This window comes from Ambystoma mexicanum, chromosome 7q (genome assembly GCF_040938575.1).
Source record: "Ambystoma mexicanum isolate Mex_15411 chromosome 7q, UKY_AmexF1_1, whole genome shotgun sequence".
Classification (NCBI taxonomy): Eukaryota; Metazoa; Chordata; class Amphibia; order Caudata; family Ambystomatidae; genus Ambystoma; species Ambystoma mexicanum.
The window spans coordinates 515,695,158-515,719,591 of record NC_090941.1 but is presented as its reverse complement, the minus strand read 5'-3'; the positions used below and the strand labels follow the sequence as shown (position 1 = coordinate 515,719,591).

General features: G+C 48.6%; 1 protein-coding gene across 3 annotated transcripts in view; it reads right to left on the bottom strand.

Annotated features, from left to right (window-relative positions):
* ESD (esterase D) overlaps positions 1-24,434 on the bottom strand; it is a 376,126-nt gene that overhangs the window by 251,612 nt on the left and 100,080 nt on the right. For all 3 annotated transcript variants that reach the window (XM_069639904.1, XM_069639902.1, XM_069639903.1), the window contains exon 3: positions 23,555-23,643. In XM_069639904.1, the coding sequence (XP_069496005.1) occupies positions 23,555-23,643 (89 nt within the window). The remainder of the gene's footprint in view (positions 1-23,554; positions 23,644-24,434) is intronic.

Genomic DNA, 24,434 nt, shown 5'->3' with positions numbered 1-24,434 from the left:
CTGCTCCTCCATAACAATCAAGGACCACATTGTCACCCTCGGTCCAGCCTTGGCCGTTCGCGACTGGATCTTTCCCTCTACCCTCAAGCACTCCCTTGTGCAACCCCTCCTGAAAAAGCATTCTGACGATCCTACATGTCCAGCAAACTACCGCCCGACTTCTATCACTCCTTTCCTGGGCAAACTCCTGGAAAAGCTGGCCATCTCCCAGCTTAACCTCCACATTGAATCTGTTGCCTGCCTCCATGACTATCAGTCTGGCTTCAGAGCAGCCAGAAGGACCAAACCTGCTCTCCTGAACACCCGTGAAGATCTGCTCTCTAACCTAGACTCCAGCTCTCCCTCCGTCCTCATCCTCCTGGACCTTTACACTGCTTTCGACACGGTCAATTACGCCACCCTGGTCAACAAACCGTGTGAACCTGAGCATCATGGATCAGGCCCTGGCGTGGCTGACCTCCTTCCTCCTGGACCATCCCTCCAGGTCCAACTTGCGTCTTTTCTCTCCACATGTGGTGTCCCCGAGGGCTCTATCCCCATCACCCTGGCTCTTCAATCTTCAATGTCTATCTGGCACCTTTGACCCACCTGCTCTCCACTTTCTCTTCTAACTTTCAGTGTTGTGCGGATGATACTCTTCTCTTTCAGGCTTCCCTCAGCCTCCTCTGCTCGCTCGCTCTTTCCTGACTGTCTGATTCAAGAGTGGTGCACCTCCAACAATCTTGGCCTTAATGCCAGTATGATGGAGATCCTTCTCATTGGGGCCCCTGCTCCTGCTTTCCCTCTCTCACTCTGGCCGGCTTTCTTGGGCCCTCTACCCTCGCCTTCCTGTGAGGCAAAAAACCTGGGCATCATCTTCGACTTCACCCTCTCCTTTTCTCCTCACATCTCGGACCTTGCCAAAAAGGCCCACTTCCAGCTGCACCTCGGAGGTATTCTACCTTTCCTCACTTTCCCCCAGAAGCTCACTGTCTCCAGAGCTCTGGTTCTCTCCACGCTAAACTACTGCAACAGCCTCTTTCTCAATCTGCCAATCTCTACTCTTCGTCCCCCGCAACTAATCCAGAACAGGACTGCAAGACTTATCTTTGGCCTCAAGCCCAAGGACTGTATCTCTCCAGCCCCGATATCTCTCCACTGGCTCCCCGTGGCTGCAAGGATCAACTTCAAGACCCTCTGCATTGTCCACAAATCTTTCTCGGGCCGTGGCTCACACTACATCCAACTCCCTCTTCGGAAATAGCTTCCTTCTAGAGCCCTACCTCCAACTCTGAGACGACAGATGCTTCTCCAGGCAGAGAGTGGGGGGGTAGATCGCTCTCCTCTGCAGGTGCCTGTTAAGGAGATCTATCATTTATATGCTTCGTCCCCTCTCCTAGTGAGACCCCTGGCACTTTTTGCTGGACTTCTGGACCTTTTTCTTTAATCTTGAATGATTGGAGCCTTTTCCACTCATTCATTCTCATGTGCTCTTGTCTTTTGGAACACTTTCCTTATGGGCAGTGTTGCTGGCGACCCTTGGGGTCCTCCTTTCAGATTATTTTCTTTATCCTCAAGTAACTATAGTTCTTAAGGACTAGAATCTCTGCTAAAACCTTATAGTAGGAGAGATTGGGCACAACCACCCTTCCGTGAAGTGCCAAAGGGATACCTAGTATTCTCCTTCTCTCTGCTCCTGTGACTATGTCACATAGACAATCTCGTAGTTATGGCTGGTGGCAGTGGAAATGTCCTACCAATTATTGTGTGATTTTTCTACCACAGGCTATGCCATAGCCTCGGTTAAGCACAAAAGGGGCACCCGAGTACCAACTCAGGGGCTTCCTTCTTTATTCGCCATTTCTAGCTTGGTTGTTCTTAGTCAGCCCTTCTTCTACCATTCTGGGGGACAGGAGGCCTGTGTGTGTGTTTTGCCTTTGGCATGAACCCTTGGGTGTCCCCCACCTAGGCTCCAGAGTGTCTGGGCAGACAAGAAGTGTCACCACCATGTCCTTTGTCTACAAGAGTGCCTGAATAGGACCAGCTCCCACAGGAGATCTGGCTGTCCTGATTGGACAGGCAAATGCCCCTTTCTGTAAACTGCTGAGAGATCGCAGAGGAGTGAGTGTTGGAACGGTTTAAAAGGTGAGGCTTCTAGAGTGAAAAGCAAGTAGTTTGTTGGTGCTGCAGAAAAGGTGCTTAAACCGCAGAGTGACCACAAAAGTTGATGAAAGCCATGCCAGAGGTCCTCCCTCGAGACTGCTGCTGAGAGATCCCATCCATTGTCCTGCCTTTCGTCATCAGACCGAGGAATCCGGAGGTCAGGTCGTGTCAAACTTATAAGGGAATAGGGGTCTCAATCCCCTCTTCCGAACCACAGAAGCCAAATAGATTGACTCCTCCCACCGGGGTTGGCACGGGCGCCTGAAGACTGATATCACAGGAAGCCACGTGGGAGCCAATGGGGGGGGAAGATGGAGTTAGGGAAAAGGGGATGGAGTGACAAAGGAAAGGAGGGGAACATACACAAGCAAATACATACAATACAGTGATATTCCTGAACCTGTACCTCTATTTCCTGAACACCTAACCTGACCTCCTATACCTGTAATTACCTTGTTACATATGAATCATAGGAGCTCTTTAAACTCCACTTTGCACCTCACAGAACATAAGCGGATAATCTAGAACATGGACTTTGAACATAACATAGGGCTTGAACATAACGTAGGACTTGGACAGTCATTCCTTGAACACACAGATTGGCTTACAAGCTAAATGGCAAAAACAAAAGGGTGTCCCTTTTTATGAAGACACGAGACAAATGGCCCGTCGGGCACAATGAAGCCACAAACAATGATTTAGGAAAAAAGACACACACGAACATGCCCTTGTACTGTGTGGACCCATGTGTGTTCTTTAAATAGTCTCTATATCTTTCCCAGTGCCCAGTTTTATCCATTCAGAGCTTTATAGCATGTTTTCTCCACATGGCGTGTCTAATGCATGGCATGCATCTTAGGGCGTATTACCTCACACACCCACTACCGCGTTGAAGTAGTCAATTAATAAACAAGTAAGCATATAGCAACTCCAAAATATGAACACTGGGGTCAAAAACACTTAACTGATGGTCCGGATGCCTCACAAGGACATTCGGACCCTGAAGAGCGATGCCCGAAGTTTATGGGAGCCCGCTTCACCGCCGCGGCGGCCCGTGGTTATTCAGCTGTTCATCACCGTCGCGGCCCGAGGAAGCTCCAAGAGTCCTTCGGCGTCTGAGAATTTCTGCATGCCTGCTCCTAAGCTGCTGCTGCTGCCGCCGCCTGTGCTGAAAATCATTAATTACCTGCACCGAGGCACGGGCGGCGGTGAGTTTTAACAGTTGCTGCTAATGAACAGCTGTTGTAGCGCGCGATAGGAGAACTACACCTTTCCCAACGCCTCATGGGAAATGTAGTTTATCGCCTCTTGCAAAGCAAGAAGCGCCGACCTGAAGCTGTCCTCAGATTCCTGACAGTACCTCCTCTCTCAGGGCCCCTTCCAAGTTTTGCCTTCTCTGGATGTTGCAGATGAAATTGTCCCACCAATCTGGGTGCATGAACCGCACTAGCCGGTTCCCATGAACAATCCTCAGGTCCATATCCTACCCACTGGATGAGATACCATAAACGATTCTGTCTCCATCTTGAGTCCAGTATCTCCTTTACTTCATATTCTGCCTGTCCATCCTTGATAATTGCTGGGGGTCTTTGTACTCGCGTTCCCGGAGCTGCGGGTTTAAGCAAAGACACATGGGACACTGGATGTATCCTTAACGTATTAGGCAACTTTAATTTGCATGCCCCCGTAGATATACATTTCACAATTCCATAGGGTCCAATAAACCTGGGGGCAAATTTACGGGGTCCCTTTAAAGGAAAATTGTGTGTTGAAGGCCAGACCTTATCCCCCACTTTATACTGAGGAGCAACTCTCCTATTTCGGTCTGCATATTTTTTATATTGTTCCTTAGCCTGGTCTAAATTGGCTCGTGCTTTCTGTCTGAGGTGCAGTAGTACCTCTTTTCTATCTTGAAGCATAGGAATATTCTCCATATCAGGTAGATTTTCTGGTAACATTTTGTGTGTGACCATACAAACACACATTTGGAGACATACCCAATGAAGCGTGTTCAGTGTTATTATAAGTAAACTCAGCCAACCATAAAGACTGTACCCAAGATTCATGACCCTCACTTAAATAACACCGTAAATATTGTTCCAGAGTCTGATTGACTCTCTCTGTTTGTCCATCCGTCTGTGGGTGATAACTGGTGGACAACGCACACTCCATGCCTAACATTCTACAAAAAGCACGCCAAAATTTGGAAGTAAATTGAGGGCCTCTATCAGATACAATACTATGAGGTAGCCCATGTAATCTGACCACATGTTGCAAGAACAATTCCGCCAATCTCCCTGCTCCTGGGATTCATTTACAAGGTATGAAATGGGCTTGTTTAGAGAGATAATACACCACCACCCAGATTGTGCCATACTGATCATCCAGAGGCAAATCAGTAATGAAATCCATGGATATATGTGTCCAAATCTTCTCCGTGGTGTAGTGGCTTTTGTAACCCTGCCTTTTTTTTATGGTCTGACTTACTGCGTACACATGTTTCACACTCTTGAATGTACTTCATAGAATCTTGTCTTAACCCTGGCCACCAGAAATATTTCTCCAACAACCCTTGGGTCTTTTTGCTTCCTGAATGTCCTGCTAAAGGTGAATTATGACACCAATGCATCGCCTTCTTCTGCAAGGCGAGCGTCGGTAAAAACAATTTCCCTGCATAAGAAGGAAGCCCATTGTGGAATTTTTCTGGACCTTTCCTTTCATTTCATTTCTTGTTTTACTTGTCTCAGTAATTGAGTCATTACTGCTCCTACAACCTTTTCCGCAGGAATGATAGTCTTCACTTCGGTTACACTGCTTTCCATATTTTGCTGCCTAGATAAAGCGCCCGCCTTACCATTTTTTTCTCCCTGGTCTAAAAGTGACTACAAAATTAAACTCATTAAAGTACTGTGACCATCTTAACTGCCTTGGACTTAATGTATGAGCTGTCTTGAAGTATTGTAAGTTTTTATGATCAGTGACCACTGTAACCTGATATTTGGCCCCCAACAAATAATGTCGCCTCTCCAAAAACGCTGCTCTAATCGCCAATAACTCTTTATCAGTGATTGAATAGTTTTGTTCGCAGCTAGTAAGCTTGCGAGAGTAGAAAGCTACTGGATGCCATACTCCTTCATCCTTTTGAGACAATATTGCTCCAACAGCCACGTTAGAAGCATCCGTTTCCACTTGGAAAGGTTTTTCTGGGTTAGGGTGTCTCAATACAGGAGCTGATGTAGATGCTTTATTTAACTCTTGAAAAGCTACTTCTGCCTCGGTGTTCCAATCAAACTTAGTGGCTTTCCTCAATAATTTGGTAATGGGGGTAACGATTTGTGAAAAATTTGATATAAAGCGCCTATAAAGGTTTGCAAAACCCAAAAAGGACTGGATAGCCTTAATGCACTGAGGCGCTGGCCATTCCGTAACTGCTTGTACTTTTTTCTTGTCCAACACAATACCAGAGGGAGTCAAAATAAAACCAAGAAATTCCACTTGAGTGGTATGAAAGGCACATTTTTCCAGTTTTACATACAACTGATGGTCTTGTAATTTTGTTAACACTGCTCTCACATGCTCTATGTGTTGCTTTTCAGAAGAGGAATACATTAAAATGTCAAATATAAACTATAACAAACTGATCTAGAAACTCACTCAACACCTCCTGCATAAAGTATTGAAATGCTGCCGGAGCATTACACAAACCAAAAGGCATCACAAGATATTCAAACAAACCAAACTTAGTCCTGAAGGCTGTCTTCCACTCATGCCCCTCTTTCACACTGATTAAATGGTAAGCCCCTCAAATCTAATTTGGTATAAACCACTGCTGTTTTTACTTGATCCAATAATACTGAAATCAAAGGCAAGGGGTACCTGTTCTTCACTGTCACCTTATTCAATGCTCTATAATCAATGCATGTCCTAAGTGTTCCCTCTTTCTTTGGGACAAAGAACAAAGGTGACGACGCAGGTGAGGTGGAATGTCTAATAAATCCCTTACTTAACATGTCATCCAGGTATTCACGTACATGCTGGTTTTCTGTTTGTCAAAGCGTAGATTCTGCTACAAGGTAATTTAGCCCCTGGTTCCAATTCAATTACGCAATCATAGGATCTATGGGGTGGTAACCTGTCTGCTCCCCCTTTGTCAAATACTTTAGCTAAATCTTGGTACTGATTTGGAATACTCACAGCCATTGCTCCCACCATTTGTGGTTCTGCCACCTGGTCTGCCAAATATAATGCGGGTCTCACCTCCTCCTCCATGTGACCCTCACATTCCACTCCTGCAAATACCACCTCCCGCTTAATCCAATCAATCCTGGGATTGTGTTTAAGTAACCAAGGCATGCCCAGAATGAGCCCGAATTGAGGTGCCGCTATTAAATCAAATACAATTTCCTCTATATGTCCAGACTCACACCTCATTAGAATGGGTTTAGTTTGTTGACATATGGGTCCTGAAACCAATGGTGATCCATCCACTGATTGCACCCCCTCAACCTGAGCTTTTTCCCTTAAAGGTAAACCCAATCTTTTTGCCAATCCAATGTCAATGAAATTACCGGTGGCGCACGAGTCCACCATTGCAGACACTAGCTGCTTAGTACAGGCAAAAAGTAAAGTCACCAAAATGTACAAATGTGAATTTCTTTTCCCTGTCGTATTTGCACTCCAATTGGGGAACCTATTAATTTCTGGGCCTGTCGCCTGCGTTCCCCCTAAGGCCGGCCCAGTCCTTTTCCCGTCTCAACCTTGCTTCTATCCACCCCTGCTCCTTTCTTGGGAGTATTCGGGCAAGTTCTAATAAAGTGTCCTGGTTGTCCACAATAAAGGCACAAGTTATTAGCCTTCCGTTGCTCTTTTTCTGCAACAGACAAGGGCCCCCTTATTCCACCAATTTGCATAGGTTCTCTTTCTGTATTCCTGTTTCCCTTACCCCGATCGAACCTAGCAAAAGACAACACTTCTGGTCTTTTCTTCTCCCCCTTGCGTTCTCCAATACGATGATCCAATCTTAGGGCTAAGTCAATCATGGCGGTACATGTACTAGGCTGAGGTTCTACTTGAGCAATAGCATCCTTCAATTCCTCTTTGAACCCTTGATATAACAACACAGTCTGTTTATTCTAAGGCCAATCAGTTTCAATCACCAACCTGTTAAATTGGGTAACATACGAAACCAAGTTGCATGTTCCTTGTCTTAAAGCTAACAATTCTTTGTCTTGAGCCAAAGACACCTCTCGACGATCAAATAACCTACCAAACTCCACTAGAAAACCATCCCAATTATATAATAATGGATCATCCTTTTGCACCAAAGGCATAGCCCATGCTGCCGCATCTCCAGTTAAATAGGAAATAAATGCTGTTCTAGCTTATGTTGTCTCAAACGCCTTAGGTTTGCACAAAAGTCTGCATTGTGTTAAAAAGGTCATGTATTTCTTAGGGTCTCCTGTGAATCTTTTTGGTGCGGCTAATGGCACACTATTAGAGGACTGCACAATTACAGTAGGCGGGACTCTACCAGTTTGCCCTCCCGTAGAAGTTCCAGCCCCATCCAGCAGGGTGCCTTGTGCGACCAACCCTTGTACCTGAGCTTTCAATATACTAGACTCTTGCCCAGCTTGTACCAATTCTACTTGTATGTCTTGTAGTGCTTTTAGCACATCTGCTAAAGGGGGAGGATTCGTATCCATTTGGCCTGGGTGGTTCAATTACCCCGAAATCGGGGGCAGGTAATTCTGTCAAACGTATAAGGGAATAGGGGTCTCAATCCCCTCTTCCGAACCACAGAAGCCAAATAGATTGACCCCTCCCACCGTGGTTGGCACGGGCGCCTGAAGACTGATATCACAGGAAGCCACGTGGCAGCCAATGGGGGGGGAAGATGGAGTTAGGGAAAAGGGGATTGAGTGACAAAGGAAAGGAGGGGAACATACACAAGCAAATGCATACAATACAGCGATATTCCTGAACCTGTACCTCTATTTCCTGAACACCTAACCTGACCTCCTATACCTGTAATGACCTTGTTACATATGAATCATAGGAGCACTTTAAACTCCACTTTGCACCTCACAGAACATAAGCGGATAATCTAGAACACGGACTTTGAACATAACATAGGGCTTGAACATAACATAGGACTTGGACAGTCATTCCTTGAACACACATAGATTGGCTTACAAGCTAAATGGCCAAACAAAAGGGTGTCCCTTTTTATGAAGACACGAGACACATGGCCCGTCGGGCACAATGAAGCCACAAACAATGATTTAGGAAAAAAGACACACAAACATGCCCTTGTACTGTGTGGACTCATGCATGTTCTTTAAATAGTCTCTATATCTTTCTCAGTGCCCAGTTTTATCCATTCAGAGCTTTGTAGCATGTTTTCTCCACATGGCGTGTCTAATGCATGGCATGTATCTTAGGGCGCGTTACCTCACACACCCACTACCGCGTTGAAGTAGTCAATTAATAAACAAGTAAGCATATAGCAACTCCAGAATATGAACACTGGGGTCAAAAACACTTAACTGATGGTCCGGATGCCTCACAAGGACATCCGGACCCTGAAGAGCGATGCCCGAAGCTTATGGGAGCTCGCTTCACCGCCGCGGCCTGTGGTCATTCAGCTGTTGGTCACCGTCGCGGCCCGGGGAAGCTCCAAGAGTCCTTCGGCGTCTGAGAATTTCTGCATGGCTGCTCCTAAGCTGCTGCCGCCGGTGCTGAACATCATTAATTAACTGCACCGAGGCACGGGCGGCGGCAAGTTTTAACAGTTGCTGCTAATGAACAGCTGTTGTAGCGCGCGATAGGAGAACTACACCTTTCCCAACGCCTCATGGGAAATGTAGTTTATCGCCTCTTGCAAAGCAAGAAGCGCCGACCTGAAGCTTTCCTCAGATTCCTGACAGGTCGAGTGTCGCCACATCGCAGAGAATCCAGCCACAATCTTTTCTTCTAACCTAAGGTACTGTGGGGAGAAAGGTATTGCTTACCTTTATCCGTGAAGTCGCTACAGAGCATTGGAGTGAATAGAGGTGCCCAGGATACCCCCCTCTTACCTCAGACTTAAGCTGCTGCTTGTGTCCCTTTAGCGAGTCCTTAACAGGGTCTCCCACGTTGATTGTGTCCTATAGCATCTTAGAGACTGTAAATTATCTTCATGAACCTTTGTATTCTGCTGCTTGTCAAGACTTTGAGCCGTCTCTGAACTGCTTTTAGCTAGGGTTGCGTTTTGGACCTTAAAAGACTTGCTGTGCGAAGAAACTACCTCTAAAACCTCAAGAGCTGCTAGGGTTACACTAACCAACTGTTTTCCTTCCCAAAAGTCACTATTTTACATGTGTATGGAGAGTAAATGTCTTTAGTGTATTTCTGCTAAAATTCGCGAGTGTGCAGTATTACCGATAATACGATAGAACTGTCATTACTGTCAAACGCTGTAATAAATGTAACCGCGAGCAACTACAAACTAAGCAGTGGCCTTTGAAAAGTATTCTAAAATATTCCTAAGTGTTGTGGTTCTATGTACTAAGTATTAAGTATTAAAAATTGATTCGTGTAAATTTAATATATATATTTTAATATACGTTTATGTGTAAGTGGTTCTTTGAAAGTGCATTACTAACTGGGTTCAGTGTACTTACCTTCAGCTCACATCTTCCTCTTAAGAGGACCCTGACTGCTCTGCCACACAACTAAGGTTCCAGCAGTAGTACAGACTGATACTAAGAGTTGGAATCTACAAACCACAGGGATAGCTTACTAAAGTCTTACCTCCAAATGGGACTTTAGGAAAACTCCCCTAACAGTAAGAAATAACTCTTTACCACTACTTTAGGATGGCACTAGGCAGACAAAGTTTAGTGAAACCCACAGTACACTTTTTCAGAATGGCACACAGCTATTCAAGGTAAGTAATACCCAACACAGAAGTATTCTAAACAGGCTATACAGCAAGTCAGGGGGAAGCAAGACCCAGCTGGTAAACATATACACTTATTTTCTGAAAGAAATAGTTAGGTGAAGCCAATAGCTTTACTTTTTGGAAATGGAGCAACCAATTCACAGGCAAGTCAAATTAACCCTACATATAGTATTAGAATCACAAAACACATTCAAAGATAAGTATGAACACGTTTCAGAGGGACAGTTACCAAACCAACTCTATTACAAGTAACTTTTAAACATAAATCCTACCTGATTCTTGGAGCACGAGTGTTCTCAGTGGCAGGAGGGGATCACTAATCTCTAGTGGCCAACAGACAGGTCAGGATAGGCTGAGATGTAGGAAAAGTCAGATCCAGAGGAAAGCTGTTCAAACGAGTAGAAATTCTACTATAGAGTTGTAGAAGGGTTCTAGGGACTTCAGAGCGGGATTTCAGCAATGGGCCTGGGTGAACTGGATGAGAGGACTCCCAATCACATGAATCACCTCCAAAGCTTCACAGGAATCACAAAAGGCTTAATAATTTGAAAGATTTATAACGCACACACAACAAACTTAATCGAGTCCTGGTGCAGGTGGTACCATATAGTAAAAGAAAACATCAACCTAGTAGAGACTGACACCACAGAAATTCAACAATAGCAAGAGTCATCAGATTTACTTGGAGATAGGTCTTTAGACCCGCTCTAAAGCTCAATAAAGAGTTTGACTCAGTGGAAGACTATGCCATAGTCTTGGGCTAGCAACTGAGAAACAGCGATCTCATCTCGAGATACAGTTAGTCCTAGGAATAATGAGAAGAAATTGATTTTCCAACCTAAGGGTCCAAGTAGGTCGATAGCGCTTCAGTTTATTTGTTAAATAAACTGGTGCCAGCCCAGTCAAACATTTGTAGACCAGATACCCGATTTTAAATTTTATCCGGTCTTTGACCGCTAACCAGTTCAACGACCGACGGCAACGACCGGCGAAGACCAGAAATGGGTGTGTTTGCTACTTCAAAAACCAGTCTTACACCCGCATTTTGCACTTTTGAAGTCGGTGGATCTGTTTGTCCGGTGCTCCAGCCAAAAGTCCATTACAATAATCTAAATTGGAATTGACTAGAGCCCTGACCACCGCAACACGGTCTGTGGTGGGAACATAAGGTAATGCTTGACGCAGCAGGCGAATATTATAGAAAACCGATTGCAGTTTGGCTGAGACCTGGGCATTACATCCCAGATCACTCTGCCATTTCTGGGTTAATTTCCTTCTACCCCAGCTCTTTTGCTGGACTTTAGAACTTTAATTTTTATCCTGGAGAGAGTGAGACCTTTATCCCACTCTCATGCATGTTTCTTTGATTAGAACCCTGTTTCTTTTGGTTTTTGAGTATGACAAACTCCAGAAGCATAATCTTTTTATATTGTGACACACAGGACCCTTAGTGCTGTGTCACAGAGAAATCCTTCAGATTTCTCTTAAGGTTTAAATACCTTCTCTTGGATAAACTACAGTTTCCAAGAGTAGTAAAGTGAAATTGACTTTACTTACCTTTTTCTCTTTGTAGACCCAGCGCACACACACTATCTTACATAGAGGGCTGGAGGGGTTACTTAGTATCCCCTTTGTCTACCTTCTCATGTAACATGTTTGTTACCCTTTCTACAATTAATGGTTGGTGGCAGCAGTTTACTTTTTCCTACCATTGTGCGTTCTTAACGCAGCCCGAATCCTCAGCTGCAGTATTGCACCGATGGGTGCCCATTTTGTCAAAATGGCCCCAGTCTTCTTTTTTCGCCTTTTCTTCTTGGAAAGGTCCTTCTTGAGATTTTTCATCTGTGCACCAATCCAGGTCTGGTCCCTTTGTCCGTTTTATCTTTGGCGGGATTCACTGGTGAAGCCAGTCTCTGGCTCCAGCGTGTCTGGCAGGCCAGGAAGCAAGGGAGGTTCCCGAAACTCTGTGCTTAGTCTCCTTGGTTACAGGAATGCACCCAAAAGGTGATTGGCCAGCTGGCTGTCCTTGGAGGACAGCCACACTGCTGTGTGAGCGACAGCTAGGCTTCAAATGAATGGGGGGGGAATTGCATAAAAGGGGAGGTCTTTTGCAAGGAAGGCCGAGTCGACCACTGGACGAAATTACCTCAGAATCAACTGGAAGAGAAGCTTGCTACACCTTCCTGGACCGTTGGTTTGCCCGGTGAAGCCCTGCTGCAGTGCTGAAGCTCTGAATTTCTAATCGACTAGAGAAGCCGGGAAAGGACGATTTCGCCCCTTGGGTTGGTGGGACCAATCAGCCCAAAGACAAACTTGCCTGGAACCCCTCTCTCTGCTGGCTGTACTTCGTTTGCCAGCTGCAGGAACCAAGTGCCGGTGGACAGGAACACCAGGAAAAGAGCATTGCCTTGAAGCCGGACACGAGCTCCAGGAAGATCCTCCGGACTCCCTCGAAGCAGGACTAACCAACCCTGAGCCACCTCAACAGAGTGCTGGACCCCAGAAACAAGGAAAGTCCACAAGGTGTCCAAGAACCGCAGTGGTGCTACTTGCGAGTAGCAGAAACCGTGCCGCTCATCTGAAGTGTGCCCATTGCTGCCGCCGACCTTCAAACTGTAGTGCAGGAGTCTCCAGATGTCCTCCCCACGACTGAGGCCAGGAACAACAGGATCTGCAAGACTACACAGGAGCAGAAGCCAGCTGGAACCTTTTTTTTCAGACACAAGGTACTGTGAAACCAGTGGTACTTACCTCTTGTTGTGTGTAGCTTGCTTGCTCTCGCTTGAGACTTGCATTGGCTGTCCTTGGCAGAGTTGCTTGCAGCTTTGCCCTTCACAGGCCTCCCAGCTTGTGGCCCAACAGTGAGTCTTTTTACAACAAAACTCTCTAACATTGTGCAAGACTTTTGTGCCATCTTCAAGAAGTGCCTCAGCTCCCCTAGACTTTGCTCAATTGACATTGGCTGTCCTGGCTGACTGAAAACTCTTCTTACCTTCTGTCTTTGTGTTTAACTATCCCTCCAAAAAGTCATACATACCTTACTTGCATAGCTGGGAAAGAGTTAATTTCAGTGGGGGATTCAAACGTGCTAACCCGTTTGAGAAACTTGTTAACCTTTTCCTTTTTGCTAGAACTTCAGTAGTGCATTTAAGTGTAAAAAGTGATATATTAATGTCCACACTGTCCTAGCAATTGAAGTCACCCCAGTGTGAAAGTGTCTGTGTGCCATCCCAAAAGGGTATCTACTTACTTAACTGAAATGAAGGAGTGCATTTGTGAGGTATATTTAAGTGTTGCATATTGCTCCCATCTAAAGAAGGCTTATTTTAAAACGGTTAAATTAATAAATAATTATTTTAATCAAGAAATCTTGAGTATAAGTTTTATTTGAATACCGGTCACTGTGAATCTCTATGTTAACACCGTACAGCTCACATTGACCCCCCTCTTGAGATACGCCTGGCTGCTCAGTCACTCTACCAACTTGTGTAGTACAGGCCTATACCTTGGGTTACCTATTGCCAAGAGGACAAGGCTGGTGTAGTCTCCCACAGGGTTACTGCATACAATCTTGCCTAACAGGGCTTCAGCCCTGAAGTCCGCCTCTGGCTCCAGTGTGTCTGGGAAGGCAGGATGTGTGGGAGGTTCCCAAAACTCACCTCTCCTTTGTCTCTAGGAATGTCTGAATGCAGTCCTGATTGGCTGTCTGGCTGACGTTCAGGACAGCCACCCTGCTTTGTGATTGACAACCTAGGCTGTGCATGAATGGGAGAAACCTGCTTAAAAAGGCGAGGGTTTTGGGACTAGAGGCAGAGTCAACCACTGGGAGAAATACCCGATGAAGAAAACGTGAATGAAGCTTGCTGCATCCTCCTGGACCTTTGAATTGCCCGGTGAAGCCCTGCTGCTGTGCTGAAACTCGACAGAGAAGCACCAGGAAGGGATGACTTCTTCCCTTGGGTTAGTGGGACCAACTAACCCAGAGACAAACTCTACTGGACCATCTTCCCTGATTGGCTGTATTTCTTTGCTACTGCAAGAACCAAGTGCCGGGGTCGAGAAATCCATAGCCTAATGCAACGTCTGAAATCTGTCCCGAAGCTCTGGACTGTTATTGCTGGGAAAGGCTCCAGAAGCTCCAGGAGTCTCCCAAGGACCCTCCAGAAGCAGGACGAGCCGAGCTCAAGTCCCCTCACCAGCGTGCAGGACCCAAGGAGCAAAGGAAGCCCATCCGAGATCCGAGTATGTGCCGTTTACCGAGCGCTGAAATTGCGAAGTGCTGCTTAACCCGAAAAGAGCCCGTAGCTGCTGACAACCACCAGCCGCAGGAGCCCTCCTGACGTCCTCCCTCTTTTCCCCACGACTGATGCTCAGGAACGCAGGGTCAGCATTGCTGCACCAGGACAGACTCCAGCTGGACCACTCTTCTTCCAACCATAGGTACTGTTTAGACTTGAGGTACTTACCTCAGTGTATTTTTAGCTGTGTTCTTCTCAGTTGGGAATTGCATTAGCTCACCTTAGAGTTGATTCCAACTTTGCTTATCACAGGCTTCACAGCTTGTGATCCTACAAGTGATTTCTACAAACTCTCTAACTTTGTGCAAGACTTTTTATCGAAGAAGTGCCTCAGCTCCATAGACTGTGCTCCAATTGACTTTGACTGTCCTGGCTCTCCGCAGACTCTTCTAGTCCACTGACGTTGATATGTCTGTACCTCAGAGATGGCAACTTGTTTTAGACTTCTTATTGCTGGGAAAGGCTGGTCTAGTTCTCATTGGAAGATTTAAGTGTCCTCACCTATACTGAGAACCTGTTTAACCTTTTTCCTGCCTTAAACCTTTCCTTTCTGCAACCTCAGAATATGCAAAGTGTATTCAGTGAGATATATAAATGCCATTACTGTCCTTATGAATGAAGTCACATCAGGGTGTAGGAAGTGTGTAAAAGCATATCTAAAGAGTATCCACTAAACCTGTGCTGAGTATTTTAAGGTATATTTACCTTGTTACATAAATTGCCTTTTTAACGAATGCTTACTTAAAAATTGATGTTAACTAAATAAATAATTATTTATAACTGAGATCTTGGGTGCAAGTGTTACTTGGTTACCTGTATTTACGAATGTCATTGCTAAAGCTCTACAGTGTACATTTACCGCTCTTGAGATAGGCCTGGCTGCTCAGTCACACTACAAACTTGTGTAGTACAGACCTATACCAAAAGGTGCGTTACCTAATAGCAAGCATATAAGTGTTATGTAGTCTCACACGGTGTTACTACACCAATTCGTACCCAACAGTCAGCATGAGGCCCCCTCTTTCAAACATGTTTTGCTGCTACCAGTGAGATTGAATATTCTTAAAGTACCTTCTAAAGATTCTTTATGTAATCAAAGGGTCTCAAGGGCTTGAATTCTAATGGGGAACAATTCAGCTTTTCTGCTTTCCAAAGCAGACAAGGAACAAGTTACTTACCTGTAACTGTTGTTCTCCAGCATGGGTCTGGCATGGATTCACATGCTCATGAATATTCCCCGTCGTCAGGCTGGGAATCCTCGGTAAAGAAAAACCCAGTATCAGTTTCGTTTCTGATCTGTCTTTCGTAGTAACAACCAATCACTGGTCTCTGCGTCATACTGACCACAGCCAATGACTGCCCTCTACCTAAGCACCGCCTCTGGCAGCCATCTTCAGATTTGGAAGCACGTGAAGTGGCAGTATGACCAAGTGAAGAGCCGCAGAGGGGTAGGCGGGAGGGTTCGCATGTGAATCCATGCCAGACCCATGCTGGAGAACAACAGTTACAGGTAAGTAACTTGTTCCTTCTCCAGCATGGGGTCTGGCATGGATTCACATGCTCATGAATGAAGAATACATAGCAGTACACACATGCACAACCACGGGAGGTGGCAACGGCTCAACATTAAGCAGTACATCAAACTCAACATTAAGCATCTTACCTCCTCACCAGGCTCACCTCAGGCGAACAGGTTGCGCAGCACTGCTTGGCCGACCCTGGACTCCTCCCTGGAATCCCGATCGACGCAGTAGAATTTCGTGAAGGTGTGCGTCGACCTCCACGTAGCAGCCCTGCATATGTCCAGCAGGGGCACACCAGAAAGGAACGCCGTGGTAGCTGCGATCGCTCTGGTGGAATGGGCTCTCGGACGGCCAGGCAGCGGTCGGTTTGCCAACCGATGACAGTACATGATACAGCCGGAGAGCCATCTGGAAATGGAAGCCTTCGAGAGAGCCTTCCCCTGATTGACAGGTCCAAAGTTCACAAAGAGTTGTGACGTCTTCCGAAAACACTTTGTGCAGTCCACGTAGAACTTCAGCGCTCTAGCCACATCCAGCGAGTGCAAAGTCCTCTCAGCCGGCGACGAAGGCGACGGGAAGAACACAGGCAACACCAAGGGTTCGTTGAGATGGAAGTCCGACGGTACCTTGGGCATGAAGGAGGGGTGCGTCCTGAGCACTACCCTCGTGTCGTGAAAGGTCAAGTACGGGGCCTTGCATGAAAGGGCCTGGATCTCTCCCACCCGTCGTGCGGAGGTGATGGCCACAATAAACGCTGTTTTCCACGACAGAAACTTCAACGGGGCCGAGTGCAGAGGCTCGAACGGAGGTCCCATGAGCTTGGTCAGCACCACGTTGAGCTCCCACGCCGGGGCCGGAGCCTTCACCGGCGGGAACGATCTGAACAGTCCCTTCATGAACTCTTTCACCAGACGATGAGACCACAAGGACGTCCGGCCCGTGGTTTTGGTGTATCGGGAGATCGCAGCAAGATGAATCTTGATGGACGCGTGTGCCAGTCCAGCTTTGGCCAGCGTCAGCAGGTACGGCAGTACCTGGGGAGCCGTAATCCGTAGAGGGTTAATCTTCTGTGCGTGGCACCAGACAGAGAACCTCTTCCATTTGTGTCCGTAGCATTTAAGAGTCGAGGACGCCCTGGCCTTTGCAAGAACCTCTCTGCAGTCGGCCGGTATGTCGTATCCTCCAAACTCTAGCGCTGCAGGAGCCAGGCCTGCAAGTTCAGCGATTTCGGGTCGTGGTGGAGGATGGCGCCTCCTTCCCTGGAGAGAAGATCCGCGTCCACCGGCAGCTTGATTGGCGGGGACGCTGACAAGTCCAGAAGGTCCGGGAACCATATCTGCCTCGGCCACGCAGGTGCGACGAGGATCATCCTGCACCGTGACCTCTTGAGCTGGTTGACGAGCCGGATTAGCAGTGGCAAAGGAGGGAACGCGTAGAGGAACAGGCCCTCCCAGGGGAACGAGAAGGCATCGCCCATGCTCCTCGCCTGGGGAAACCTGCTGGCGAACCTCCGGCACTTGGAGTTCGTCGCCGTCGCGAACAGGTCGATCTCGGGTGTGCCCCACCGTCGGAAGAGGCGATCCACTAGATCCTGCCGTAGTTCCCACTCGTGGCACGAGCGCAGCTCCCTGCTGAGTGAGTCGGCGATGGTGTTTTTTATCCCTGCCAGATGAAACGGCACCAGAAACATCCTTTGGGCGACGGCCCAATGCCACAGGTCCTGCGCCTCCTTGGACAGCACTGGGGACCTGGTTCCGCCCTGTTTCCTGATGTAAAACATGGTGGTGGTGTTGTCGGTGAAGATCCTCACCACCTTGCCCTTGAGGGACGGAAGGAAGGACCTGAGGGCCCAGAACACTGCACGGAGCTCCAGGACGTTGATATGGAGGGACTTCTCCGTCGGGAGCCAAAGGCCTCTCGTGTGCAGATTTTCGGTGTGCGCTCCCCACCCTTCCAGGGAGGCATCGGTGGTCACTGTCTCCTGGTGGTCTGGGGTCTGGAGGTCCATGCCCGCCGTCAGATGCGTGCGGTTGCCCCACCACCGGACCGCTCGGCGGAAACTCTCGTCGAGTGTGATCCTCTCCTCGAAGCTGCCCGTCGTTTGTATCCAGCGCGCGTCCAGGAACTCCTGCAACGGGCGCATCCGGAGCCTGCACATGGGAATGAGGTAGATGCAGGAAGACATCATTCCGAGGAGGGACTTGATGGACCTCACCTTGGCCGCGTCGGAAACCAACATCCGCTGTACCTTGCCCAGGATGGACCTGGTCCTTTCCTCCGACGGGGAGGCCAGAAGAGACACTGTCGAGCTTCGCTCCCAGAAACAGTGCGTTTTGCGCGGGTACCAGGTGAGACTTGGCGTAGTTCACGGAGAATCCCAGGTCCGTGAGAAGTCGGACGGTCCTTGCCGTGTGATCCAGGGCGAGCTCCCTCGTCTTGGCTCGGATGAGCCAGTCGTCCAGGTAGGGGTAGACGTGGATCCCCTCGCGGCGCAGCTGCGCCGCCACCGGTGCAAGGCACTTGGTGAATACCCTGGGGGCCGACCGTAGTCCGAAGGGGAGGGCTTTGAACTGGTAGTGACGCCCTTGGACCACAAACCTGAGGAATTTTCGGTGCCCCTTTAGGATGGGAATATGGAAGTAGGCATCCTCCAAATCCAACGACGACAGGAAGTCTCCTTCCTCCAGCTGACCCAGGACGTGCTGGAGGGTGACCATCCGGAACTTTTGCGCCTTGATGAACTTGTTCAGACGTCGCAGGTCCAGGATGGGGCGCCATCCCCCCGTCTTCTTCCTCATGAGGAAGTATCTCGAGTAAACTCCGGAGCCCCGAAGTCTCTTTGGGACGAGTTCGATGGCGCCCTTCCTGAGCATCGCCTTTACCTCCAGGAGAAGTTGAGGGACGTGAAGTTCTTTCCTGGCCACGGGGGGGACGCGCGGACACCTTCTTTGAAACTCGAGCGCGTGGCCCCGGGCCAAGGCGTCCAACACCCAACGGTCGGTGGAGATGGACTCCCACACGCTGACGAAGCTCGCCAGCCGGCCTCCCACCGGGGTGCTTCGGTGGGGGCCCGACCCCACGGTCGGTTCAATCCTGCTTCGACGAGGCTTTGCCGCCTTGACCTCCTTGGCGACGACGGCGGGGTCCGCCAGACTTGCCTCGTCCTCTGTAGGCCTCCTGAGCCGACGAGCGGGCCGCTTGACGGTAGGTGGAGAAACCGCCGCCTGAACTTTTGGAGGCGCCCTTGCCTCCGCTGCTCCGAAAGGGCGTCCGTCGTTGTTGCAGAACTCCAAGGGCCCGGGCCGTCTCGGTGTCCGCTTTAATGGCCTGAAGGGAATCGTCCACTGTTTTCCCAAACAGGTTGTTCCCATCGAAGGGCATGTCCAGGACTCTGGTCTGAACGTCTTGACGGAAGTCCGTAGCCTTGAGCCATCCACGCCGCCTAAGGCAAACGCCGTTGCCCAACTGGCGGAACCCAGTGTCGGCGATGTCCGTCGCAACGGTAATGGCGTGGTCCGAAGCCACCTCACCTTCCTGCAGGATCTCCAGGGCCTCTGCCCTCTTGTCGTCCGGCAAGAAGTCCAGTAGGGGAGCCAGTTTGTACCAGAGCTACCTGTCGTAGCGGGCCACGATAGCCAAGGCGTTGGCCGCTTTAATCGTCGTCGCCGCAGACGAGATGACTCTGCGTCCCATAGCGTCCAATTTCTTTCCCTCGCCGTCCGGTGGGGAAGTCGATGTGGAGGCCGCACCCCCCCCGCTTTTTTCCTGGCTGCCGCGGAGACGACAGAGTCCGGGGTAGGCTGCGCCCGGAGGCACAGGGGGGCCGTGTCCGGGACCCGGTACTTCTTCTCGTACCGGTCTCTTCTAGCTGGCGTCGTGGAAGGGTTCTTGAGGAGGGTGAGGCCCTCATCCCAAATGTCGTCCAATAGAGGCACTGAGAGGACCGTCTTCCTCTTGGCCTCGCGCCGCTGATAAAGGAAACCTTCCTTCTTCTTCTCCTCAGGGCAGAGTTGGAAAAGCTCGGATGCCCTGGTGATCATGGAGTGGAACGATCCAATCTCGTCGGGCGGAGAAGCCCTGGTGGGAGGCGACGACGGTACATCCCCGTCGTATACCTCGTCCGTATCAGTCGCTGCCGTGTCAGTCCCCGTATCATCCCCTCGGGTGGACGGGGAGGAGGGCTGGAAGGGGCGCGACGGCTGAAAAGGAGGCGGAGGGTGGATCCTTTTCTTGGTAGGGGGAACACCAGAAGGTCCCGGTTCTGGGTCCCCCGACGGGAGAGGTTCCGTCGGCAACGGTAGTCTCGTCCTTATCTCTGAGCATAAGGACTGTATAGCCAACAAAATGGCCGCCGAGTTGTCTTGCGGCGCTGGCAGAGGGGAATCCGACGGGCGATCAGGGGCCCCGTCGGTACCCTCGACGATGTCGTCGTCACCTGCGTCGGGATCCATCCCGACGGGCCGGTCTTCTTCCACGCCGAGGCCGTGGCTTAAGACTTCGACCAGCTCCTCCTCCGAGGTTGAGGCCGAATCTACGACGACGCCCTGCCCCCCCTTTTTCTTCCCCACGGGGGATTTCACGGGGGTCCTATCGATGGGCACAAAGGAGGACTCCCTCCGAGGTGGCAGGGAGACTCTGAGCCCCGAGGTCGCCACCACTGGTGTAGCCCCCACAGGCTGAGCCAGGGCCGCCGCGACAGTATCGATAGAGGGCTTGGCCGGATGGATTAAGGCCTTCACCACCTTAGGTGCGCTCACCGCCTTATCCTGGAGGGGAGGGGACACTGCCTCGCTCCCCCTCCGATGGGGCCTTCGAGCTCGACCGGGGCCTCTCCAGGAGCTTCGCCGGGTGCTCGGCCTTCCTCTTACCCGACCCAGAGCGTTGGCTCGTGGTTGATGGTGCCGGGGAGGGTGCGCCCTGCCTGGCGCCCGTAGAGCCCGACCGTTCGGCGCTCCCGGTGCCAGCGGACTCGCGGTGCTTTGCCTTGTGTTGGACCCCCGTCGCCGGGGCGTCCTCAAAGGTCTTAGAAGACCGCTCGGATTTCTTCCTCTTCTTCTCGCCTGACGGGCTCTTCCCTTCCAGCCAGTTGGCGAGACGTTGATGGCGGTCCTTCATGGTCCGCTCCGACATGTTGCCGCAAAACGCACAGTCCTTCTCCACGTGCGTCTTGTCCTCATGTAAGCAGTAGAGACAAAAGGAGTGTTCGTCCTCCTTAAAGACGTTCTGCAGCTGGCATCCAGGGCAGACCCTGAACAGCTTTCCGGGCGTCGAGCATCCCTTCTCCTGGGCCATGTCCGGGCCTGAGAAACTTCTGGAGTCCTCCAAAAGCGTAGCTCGACGAAATCTTCACCCTTGAGGGGCGCAGACGAATCCGACACGGGTCCCCGTTGATCGGATGGAGAGTCGGTGGAGCTTGAGGCTCTTTTGACCGAAAAAACGAAGTTTTTGAGAAAAAACGTGAAAAAATAGCACTAACGCTCGAGAGCAATAGCACGAGGATCCCAACACATGAACGTGCGGTAAAAATCTGAAGATGGCTGCCAGAGGCGGTGCTTAGGTAGAGGGCAGTCATTGGCTGTGGTCAGTATGACGCAGAGACCAGTGATTGGTTGTTACTACGAAAGACAGATCAGAAACGAAACTGATACTGGTTTTTTCTTTACCGAGGATTCCCAGCCTGACGACGGGGAATATTCATGAGCATGTGAATCCATGCCAGACCCCATGCTGGAGAAACTGGCCATCAACAAAATTCAAGGCATCAGCATATATAGATGCAATTAAAATCACTTTGCCTGCTAAGGAAAAGTCCACTCTGCCATCCTTTTAATGTCTACTCATACAGTTTCTTTATATTCTTCTGGGTGGAGCTCATTTTTTTGCATCTTGACATGCACCTCAATTTCACATTTATGACACTTTGAAGACCTATCTACTGAGTTTGGCCAAGTGGCTTCCAGCCAGCACAACATTTCTGAAACCCAGGTGCTACAATCGGGTTAGAGGGGGAACAGCAATCGCTTAGTGCTGCCTCTGTGGTAGATCAACAGAACAGTGCACAGATAAAATATATACTTTTTTGTAAAGCTTTTATTCCTAACAGAAGGGCTAACTGGGTAAATACCTAAAGGTTCTGGAAACTTCTCTATAGAGAAAGCAGATGTTCTTCTTAAAGAACTATCTAAACAGAAAGAGCAGGACAGGGATAAACTACAGTGCGCTAAGACTTCCTGTCTGGCAGGAATTCTGGTCTACTTTCTTCCCCAGAAACAAAGGGTTACAGAGCCCAGCACGCTTCTTGACATCTTATCAAACATCAGGGATATAATGCCAAGCATGCTCCTTGCAAACTCCCAGCTCACCTTTTGATAGGATCTGGGCCAGGGGTCTACACCCAATATCTGTACCCTACCAGGGGCATAGTGCCCATCTCACTTCAGGGGACATAGAGGCTGGCTTGCTAACTCTTTCTGCATATAGCACCCTGCTCAACTCTGCAGCCAAAATCATAGTCTCACCCTTGGATTGCGTTTTTCCCCCTGGGATAATTCTCTGGTATGCAGCTCAACATCTTTCCCAGGTCTCTCGGATTCCTCACATCTCCCAGGCTTCTTAGATCTATTCTGGTTTAGCCCTACCCGATTCTTGGAGTTGCACCCTCTCCTGGGACTTGCTACCAACGCAAACGACACTTATGACTTGGAAGCTTCCGCTTTTATATAGAATATGGGCAATAATAACCTCCCTCCAACAATATATGACACTGTTTGGGCCCTGTTGATCGACCTTTGTCTCCTTTAGATGGGTAAATTACCTTAATTTGGTAATCTGTCTCTGCCGTACCTTCGCTGTGCATTGCCAAATGTTTAAATGATCAGCAACCATCGTGAGGTCAGGTGAAAGTCCTGCTTCTATACACGGCTTTGTGTGTGCTCTCAGCGGTGCACCAGAATCTTTGGCGCTCTTGCTGCTTCAAGCAAGTTTTCTAGACCAGATTCTGTCTAGAAATTATGAGCATGCGTGCAGCAAAAGTGCTGCACCTCTCTTCTAATGCAGATCCTGCAATGTTATGCATAAAGTGCCATACCTCCGGTTCAAGCTCTGTTCGTGGTGAATCAAGGGATGTTTTTAATGACACTCACTCTTTAGAAATGGAGCCACCTCTATGCAGTTGATCGTGGGGAGAATAATTTGAAAGGAGGAAGGCTCAGAGAATCGTAAACCTGCCCATCTCCAGAAAGCTCAGGGTGCTGACACGTTTACCCTGGTAGGCTGGCTTTCCTGGCTCCTAGAGTCCGCCTCAACTCTTGGGATGGCTCAGGACACTAACTTCGCCACACTTGTAAAATTCTCAGTGAGGTGAAAAGGTAGTAGGCACTGTGCTAGAAATTCAAAAGAACGCTAGACATGTACCATGCTTCTGTCCGAGGCAGGGGTGATGCGCAGCCAGTTGGTGGGTTTATCATCACTTTGAGGCTGAGGCCCTTTAGTAGTCATGGGCTTTTTATGTGATCAAGCAAAAAACTATTCCAGAATTTTGTACACTTGATGGACCAACCTAATAAACAAGAATTCCACGAATTAAAAATTGTAGCCATGATCAATAGCTGCTTCAAATATTTAGAAATACTTCAAGGGGTGGTACAAACCTGAGAGCCAATAGAACACTGGACACCTGGAGCTCTCAGCTTTTGGCGGCAGATAGATTCCAAATTTCATTTTGCATTTGAGCTCAGTGCTGCAAAAAAACAAAAAGAAATTAGGAAAATAAAAATCCTGTTTGGATCATTCATTCACTGGTCACTTATGCATTGGGAAAATATTATAATCATTAATACATTGCCTACCAATGTGAATATTGTAGAAAGGTAGCTGGACAATTATGAAGTGGTAGTGTATATTCTATTCCAAGATAAGATAATCCCCTTGGAAATCTAAAACATAACCCAATTCAATTACATGGTCTTCTGAAATCCAGGTATCACCCTCATAACGTGTGCCTAAATATTTACAGGTTGCAGGGGGACGGAATTAGTGGTGGAAAGGAAATGTCTTGAGGGGCTTGTGAATGATGACCGGTCAATGCAAGAGTAGGTGTAAATAATTAGTTAAAAAAGGTATAATTCATGGGGGATGCAAGCAAACTTTAGATTGAAGTTATGCAATTTTCTCTCCCCATTTCCATTTGGCAGGGTACTAAAAATATGGTCTTTAGGTTAATAGGGTATTCCTTCACGTGCATACCACTCCCAACCCTTTCAATGTATCTATGTGACAAACTTCATCTCAGTTACAATATGTTTTCTGTAATGATACTTGAGTGAGCACATACACTAAAGAATGATGATTTGTGAAAATATGAATGTGAGGTTGTGAAAAGTGGAAAAGCAAGGACTACGAGAGCCTGAATCACCATGAATGCAAGTAGTCACACGGCTGTAGTTCTGCTACCAGTCCTTCCCAAACCATGTGCAACACATTGCAGTGGCTGACATACTTTGGTTTGGAGTAGTATATGACGGAACAGCA